The sequence below is a fragment of the Purpureocillium lilacinum genome, assembly GCF_023168085.1.
Source record: "Purpureocillium lilacinum CBS 284.36 DNA, scaffold_8, whole genome shotgun sequence".
NCBI lineage: Eukaryota > Fungi > Ascomycota > Sordariomycetes > Hypocreales > Ophiocordycipitaceae > Purpureocillium > Purpureocillium lilacinum.
In genome coordinates this window covers 2,309,874-2,317,828 of record NW_027072118.1, presented here as the reverse complement: position 1 = coordinate 2,317,828, position 7,955 = coordinate 2,309,874, and the positions used below count along the sequence as shown (strand labels likewise).

Here is a 7,955-nt window from a genome sequence, read left to right as displayed (position 1 = left end):
AGCTCCTGGTAAGTCGCCATTCGTCACCACCTGTCACCGCCTGCAGAGTCGCCTTCGCCCCGTCCCATCAAGCTTTGAGCTGGCACCGCGGCCCCTCACACCGGACACGCACCCTACAAATGTAGCTGGCCTGCAGTTCGTTGACCTCTCTTCCTTCTAGAACTCATCAAATCTCGATCGTCGTCGGCACGCTCCCGAGCGCCTCGTTCAAGATGTCGACAGTTCCACACCCCCCGAGCCTGGTCTTCCGGAACAACCCTGGCCTCGATGCCCCCATCACCTTGAAGGTCCTTTTCGATGGAGTCACTCGCCGGGCCAAGATGCCGCTCCGGGACATGGTCCCAAACTCCCTCGAGAGAAATGTTCGTAGCCACCCTGCTTGCTGACACCTTGGTGAATGGTGCTAACCTGCACACAGGTCCGAGCCTTCTTGCATCTTCCTCTCGACGCCAAGGTCATGATGGAGCGGTACTCCGACTCGGCTGCGGCCTATGTCATGCTCGACCCTGCGAACGCGTCCGTCTACAAGCAGCTGTATCGAGCCGCCAAGGCCAAGTCGAAACTCAAGCTCCGCGTCACGATCCTCAACAGGGAGGAGAGAACGTCTCCCAAGCCCGTCACCGTAGAGGATGAAGTCGAGGCCGCCCCGGCCGCCGAGGCCCCTGAGTCGGCGACTATGGAGGCAGAAGTCCCAGCGCTTACGACAGCCACGGCTCCCGACTCCCTGGGTGCTCTTGCCTACGCCACGAGCACGCCTGTCGCCACGACCCTGTCGCCGGACAACAGTACCGAAGCCTGGAACCGGGTAATGGAGGAGCAGATCCAGAAGCTCAAGCAAAACAACACAAATATCGCCGCTCTAGCCTCGCAGCTGGGCGTCAAGTGTCGCGTTACGGATTCTGACGATGCGTCAGCAGCCATGAACAACTCTTCGGCCACCACCCTGGCTCCCACGCAGTCTGGCGCCCCGGCCTGTGCTTTTGCCGTGTGCTGCAACAGCTGCGACAAGACGATCCCCGAGGCACACTTTCACTGCTCTACCTGTGAGGACGGCGATTTCGACCTGTGCCAGTCCTGCGTTGAGCGGGGCATTACCTGCTACAGCAACGAGCACTGGCTTATCAAGCGCACCGTCAAGGATGGTCAGATCGTGAACAGCACTACCGAGACGATTGCTCCCAAGCCCAAGGCGGAGACGCAGCAGCCCAAGCCTGCCGAGGAAGAGTTCCCAAGGAGCCTGCCTGTCTCCTGCAGCTACATCCCCGGCCGGTATGAACAGCCGCCCAACCCATGCGTGACGGCTGACCGCTGGGGTTCTCTCGGCAATATGCGCACTTGCAACTGCTGCGTTCGAGGTACGTGACCCTGCGCCGAGGTCAATGGCCACTACTAATAGCTGCTCTCTAGAACTTCCCGAGAACCAGTTTGTTCACTGCACTACTTGCGAGGACTTTGACCTCTGCCAACCATGCTTTGCCAGAGACATCCATGGCCATCACCCCAAGCATGGCTTTGTCCCTGCCGTGCCTGGCACCCTGATGCCGGATCACATCACGGTCAAGATGGCACCGGGCCGTAACCAGATGCATCACGCCATCTGCGACGGTTGTGACAAGGTTAGTCAGCCCGAGCACACGCTTCGCACCCTTGATTTACCCACTAACACTCCCCAGTACATCACCGGTGTTCGCCACAAGTGCCTCGACTGCCCCGACTGGGACTATTGCGCAAACTGCATCAGCAGCGCGCACTTTGTGCACGCGGGCCACCGCTTCGCTCCCATCTACGAGCCACTGTCCGACATCCAGGCATGCTCGGTTGTTCAGCCGGTACATCTGGGCATCTGCTGTGATGGACCTCTTTGCGCGATGACCCAAGCTTATCCGTCGTACATTCGTGGCACCCGTTACAAGTGCGCCGTCTGTCACGACCTTGACTTCTGTGCCAATTGCGAAGCCAGCCCGTCCAACACCCACAACAAGACGCACCCCCTGATCCAGTTCAAGACTGCCGTTCGCAACGTGAGCGTCACGACTACCGGTGAGCGCCAGGATGGCAAGCGCATGCCGGTCATGGGCGACCGCAGCACCACCAACTCCCGGGCCACCGAGACTGTCAGTCCCGCTAAGATCTCCGTCAACACCGTCCAGACCGTTGTGGACGTCAAGCCCGAGCCCGAGCCGAAGCCCGAGCCGGAGGTTAAGGCTGAGCCGGAGGTCAAGGCTGAACCCCAGATCAAGGAGGAGAAGACAGAATTGGCTGCAGAGCCGGTACGTGAGGAGGATCTTCGCGCCGTGTTTGTGCACGACTCCGTCTCTGACGGCACCATCTTCCCCCCGAACCACGTCTTTGAGCAGACCTGGGTCCTTCGCAATGAGGGCAAGGTGGCTTGGCCTGCGGGATGCTCCGTCAAGTTTGTCGGCGGCGACTACATGGGACACGTCGACTCGGCTCACCCCGCGGGCATCACGGAGCTCGTTTCCGCCTCGGAGTCGACCGTTTGCTATGCGCCCCTCCTCCCTGGCCAAGAGTGCTCCTTCACTGTGCTCCTCCGCACCCCCGCTCGTGCCGGCAAGGTCATCTCTTACTGGCGCCTGACGACCCAGGATGGCTTCAAGTTTGGCCACCGCCTGTGGTGCGAGGTCAACGTCCGGCCTGAGCCTTCGACCGACGCCCCCAAGGCGGCACCTGCGGCGGTGAAGCAGGAAGAAGACGACGAGGGCACGTCCAAGTCCAGCAGCACCATGATTTTCCCGAAGCTCGAGAAGGAGTCTCCCAGCGCTAGCTTCCACGAAGAGACCCAGACTGAGACGGAGACCGAGGCCACAGAGGAAAAGGCCGAGGCTGACGTCGAGGAGGGCTTCGACGAGGAAGAATGGGAAGCGTCTGATGAGGGTTTCTTGACCGACGAAGAGTACGATATCCTGGACGCGTCTGACGAGGAGTTCCTAGAGGAGCAGCAGAAGAAGCTTCTGAAGAAGTAAAGGTCACGGGTTTCGCTTTTCGACTTTTGCTTGTACGCTTGGGTTTACAGGGTCACGGCAAGTCTGTGTTTTTCTCCGCCTGGAAGGCTGAAGTGTACTTTTTCTCGTTTGCCGCGCAGCGAGTTTTCCCACTCTAATGGTGCTCTGACCGGGCTGGTGGATCAAAGAAACGTCTCGGGGCAGAGGTCGAGCTGGGTGGGAAACAACAACCACACACATTCTTTTACGATGTTGGTCACCAGATTACCTAGGATGCAAAATTGATCTCGTTTGGCCATGTTGAGACTGCATCGCATGATATGACTGTTGAGTGAGTGTGCAGCGACGCTGTAGCGACTGGAACTTGCCTGGGTGCGACGTGAAGTACGTAGCGCGTGCGTGCGTCCGTGTAACCGGTTTTGGTGCATCGGACTGATCGGGTGACATGCATGCATCGAGTGAGCGAGCGAGTGCGTGCCCTGTTGCGCGCGCGCGGGGCGAAGCGCGCTTAGTAAGGATTGTTGCCGCCCTGGGCAAAGTTGCTGCCTGAGGCGTGAGCCGTGCGCGACACAAGGGCCAAGCACCTAGCACCCAACCGCCGTGTTCGATCGCGCGCCCCCTTCTGTGGCTTTTTTTTCTCTCGGGGATTTCGAGCATCGGCCACCAGCGACGCCCAGGTTGCTGCACCTACACCAAAACACCGTCCAGTCTCCCCATCGACCAGTCGTGTCGTTCATCAAACGACGCGGATCTGGGTGCGGATGACAGGCCGGCAGCGCGTTTAACGCCAGCCACTGCAGATTCGAGGGCCAAACTCGACGACGATCGGTTCGAAGCTCCGCGTTTCGACAGGCGCTTGCGCGAGCAGCTGAATCGCCACGCCTACCACGTCCATCCCTCACGTTGCAAACGCTTCTTCATCCTCGAGAACGCGAACGCGTCAACCTCTCCCATACTTTCTTCTTCCCCTAAATCACGCCATACCCCTGACGCGATGGTCACCTTCGCCCTTCCCGTCGACGATAATGTCGTCAACGGGGCGAGCGGCACGCCCCGGTCTCGCCCCCCTCTGCCCTTTGCGAAGCGCAGCTTTACCGCATCTCCCTACAGCGGCAGCCCTGCCAAGCGCAACGGCACCCCTCACAGCTCGTCGTCGAGAAAGCTGTTGACCACGCGCGACGAGGTTCCCTCGAGCAGTCTGAACAGCAACTCAATCGCGGCGGCGCGAAACATCTTCAGGGCGTCCACGTTCACGGATAGCCCCCCCGCAACCCTCTTCTCCCCGAAGCTGCCGCAGAGCACGATGAAGAAGGTTTTTGCGCCTGGCGCGACCCCCGAGCCGTCGCGCGTTTACCGAGAGTCCACCGTCCAGGCGACCCCGCGTGGTATGGCCGCACGGGCGACGGACAAAGAACTTTTCCAAATGCGCATCTCGTCGCCCCCATCCGAGCTCACGGGCGAGGCCCTCACGCAGAAAATTCCCAAAGACTGGAACGCTAAGGGCTCCATCTATGCGGATCAATTTCTCGCGCATCTCTGCCCTCCCAATCTCGACGAGGAGCAGCGCCGCCAGTTCTTCTGCATTCTCGACCTTCGACGTCTCAAATACGCAGCAAACGAGATTTTCTCCAAGAAAGATTGGAAGCTCAACGTCATGAACTTCGCCAAAGAGTTCGAGAAGAGCCGTAGCATCATCCTCCTGCGATACGGTCTGTACGAATTCCAGAACGTCAAGCCGTCCAAAGAGGTTCTCAAGAGATGGCGTCGAGAGCATGGCCTTCCCGAGCCCGAGGACGAGGTGGTCGAGCCTACGCCCTCGAAGCTCTCCTCAAAGAAGCGCAAGGCCGATGATCAACTCTCCAAGCAGTCTGCCACGGCGGAGAATGCCACCGCCAAGGGCAAACGCAGAGCCATGGCCCAGGAGGACGATGAAGAGCCTGTGGTTGCTACTCCTGCTCCCAGCAAGAACAAGCGAAAAGCGTCTGTAAGTGAAGAGCAACCCGCCAAGATGCAAAAGGCCACACCGTCCTCGGCAAAGACTCTGTTTGAGAAGATTGCGAACAAGCCTGCCACGCCGGCTCAGGCACCTGATGGCGTGGCCAGCGCCAAGCCGACCTCCTTCACCGCCAGCAAATCTGGCACCAACAACCTCGCTCGATCCGTTTTCACGAACTCGAAGCCATCCACACAGGCCGCAGCGTCTGGCGGCAACATCTTTGGCTACCTGTCGGATGCGAGCTCCGCCAAAAACAGCGGTGTCGAGGCTGATGCCGAGAGCGAGAGCGAGACGGGCTCCGACGAGGGAGAGAGCCCTGAGGCCGGCCAGAGCGACGAGCCGAGCGTCGCTGCCAGCGGTACCGGTGAGACTGGCTCTCAGACAGGATCCAACTTGTTTGGAAAGAAGCCGGCGCCGACCAGTGGCTTCGTCATGGGTGCTTCCAGTGACGCTGGCACTCGGGAGAGCACACCTGGCCGCAGCCTGTTCGAGCGCGTCTCCAAGGACAGCGATGGCAATCCCCTTCGAGCTGAGGAAAAGGCAGAAGCCCCAGTGGCACCCGTCGATCAGACCTGGAACCCGAGTACGACGCCCATCAAGTTCGCGCCGTCTACCCAGAAAAGTTCACTGTTTGGTGGCACTTCGGCACCCGCAAGCAACATGTTTGCTTCCAAGGGCCCTGCGTCCAATATGTTTGGTTCCGCCAAACAGGACACGCCCTCAGCGAAAGAATCTTCGGTAGGAACAAGTGCAGACGAGGGGGGCAAGGATGGCGGCGAATCTGACAAGGAGAACGAGACGCAGCCGGCGAAGAAGGGAATGTTCGAAGGCAAAGTTCCGACACCTGCGGCACAGCAGACTTTCGCGCCGTCCCTGTTCCAGCAGAAACCGGCCGCGCCCGAAGCCCACAAGCAAGCAGACGCACCTAAGCAAGCGCCCAGCCTGTTCGGCGGCACACCCAAGGCCGACGGCCAAGCTCAGGCTCCTGCCACTGGCAACCTTTTTGGTACGTTGAATAAGCCAACTGAGGCGACCGCAGCGGCACCCGCCACACAGCCGACCACGTTGTTTGGAGCAAAGCCGGGGGAGTCGGAGAAGCCCGCCGAGGCTGCTGAGGCGCCAAAGTCGACACCTTTGTTTGGAAGCCAGAGCACCAACCCGTTCGGTGGTACTGGCGCGGCTGGCTCCTTGTTTGGAGGCAAGCCTGCGACGTCCCCGGGCAGTGCACCTGGCAGTGGCGCCTCGACTCCGTCGGCTGCTCTCTTCGGCGGTGCCTCCGCCACGTTTGGCGGTAGCTCGATGGCCCCGGCAAAGACTGACAGTACGCCAGCAGCGCCCGCAGCTGCCGCGCAACCTACCTTCACCTTTGGTAGCTCGGCGGCGAAGCCTGCCGCTGGTGCCTCGGACACGGCTCAGAAGCCTCTCTTCGGCGGAACCAAATCTCCTCCTGCTGCCACCAGTGGCAACGGCATGTTCGACGGTAGTCCGATGAAGCAGGATGAGCCGTCGCCTGCCAAGAAGTCATTCATGGGCGGCAGCAACACTGGTGCGTCGACGCCTCTATTCAGCTTTGGGGCTTCTCAACCGACCTCCACTGCCCCGAGCACCAACGCTTTCGGCGCGACGTCTACTCCCGCCGCGAACGATGCAAGTGGCTCTGGAAACCTGTTCGGAGGAGCCGGGTCTGCACCCAACGGAGGTTCCGGCAGTTTCAACTTTGCTTTCGGCGGAGGCAGCTCGGCTGGGTCATCCTTCAACAACCCCTTTGCCGGCAACTCCAACTCTGGGACTGGAACGCCTGCGGGTGGATCTTTCACCTTCGCGGGGCCCTCCTCGGGGCCGGCCAGCGGTTCCTCTACGCCGTTCCAGTTTGGAGGCGCTGCGCCCAGCGGCGCGACGCCGGCTGCTTCCGGTGGCTCCCTGTTTGGCGCAAGCCAGCCTGGCAGTAGCTCGACTCCAGCGTTTGGAGGGGCCTCGTCCTCTGGTGGTGCTCCGGCCTTCAGCTTCTCTGGTGCGCCGTCGCAGCCGTCGCAAGGAACTGGCTCCATGTTCGGCTCCAAGCCAGCAGCTCCTGTCTTCAGCGGTCTTCAGCCACCTGCGGGCGGATCGTCCACCACCGGGACCAGTAAGTCACCGTTTCCGAACCGGAAAATTGCCCCGCTAAAGCGACGGGTGTAGACTCTCCCCTAAACCTTGGAGGCGGCTCGAGTTTGGCAACTACACCCGCCGCGGGCACCCCGGAACCAACGAACCAGGCCGACGGAGCCAATGGGGGCGACAATGAGGAAGGCGAAAAGCACGAGCAGATCAATCTGACGGACAGCGTGGATGACGATGAGGAGATGCTGCACGAGGTGCGGGCCAAGGTACTCAAGTTTGTGCCGCCGGGCGACAAGTCGGACAGCGACGACAAGGCCAAGTCCAAGAGCCCTTGGTCGACCCAGGGAGTCGGCCCTCTGCGACTGCTGAAGCACAAGGAGTCGGGCGTGGTGCGCCTCCTTCTCCGTGCCGAGCCTCGCGGCCATGTCGCGCTGAACCGAGCATTGCTCCCCAACATGTCGTACAAGTCGGAGGAAAAGTACGTCAAGATCACGACATCCAACGAGAAGGGAGACGGTCTCGAGACGTGGATGATCCAGGTCAAGACCAAGGACTCGGCCAAGGAGCTTGGCGAGGTCTTGGAGAAGAACAAGGAGGCGAACAAGAAGTGATGATTGCTTGCAGGGAATGAGGGTTTGGGCATGGATGGACGGAACGGGACGGACGCAAGGGATAAGATCGCAACTAGGAGCATCACAGGCGTTTCACGAGGAGCATTGTAGGCAGTGTTTACGGAACCAAGAAAAGAGGATTTCGGCGTGGGCCGTCGACACGGCGCAGTTGCTACTCTAGTTTGGCGTTTTGCATGAGGGATGTTGGTTGTGGTAGAAGTTGCAAGACCCCGATTAGGCAAGCGGATGGCGGAGGAGCGAATCCTCGAGTGGTGGGAGTGGCCT

General features: G+C 60.4%; 2 protein-coding genes across 2 annotated transcripts; both read left to right on the top strand.

The window, feature by feature from the left end:
* Positions 1-212: 212 nt before the first annotated feature.
* Positions 213-2,984, top strand: PLICBS_010422 (uncharacterized protein; the record flags this gene model as incomplete). The annotated part of the gene is made up of 4 exons (XM_018326462.1): positions 213-362; positions 419-1,355; positions 1,408-1,616; positions 1,674-2,984. 4 exons carry the CDS (start codon positions 213-215, stop codon positions 2,982-2,984), a joined length of 2,607 nt encoding a protein of 868 aa, XP_018174781.1.
* Positions 2,985-3,957: 973 nt separating this feature from the next.
* Positions 3,958-7,670, top strand: PLICBS_010421 (uncharacterized protein; the record flags this gene model as incomplete). The annotated part of the gene is made up of 2 exons (XM_018326463.1): positions 3,958-7,084; positions 7,138-7,670. 2 exons carry the CDS (start codon positions 3,958-3,960, stop codon positions 7,668-7,670), a joined length of 3,660 nt encoding a protein of 1,219 aa, XP_018174782.1.
* Positions 7,671-7,955: the final 285 nt, after the last annotated feature.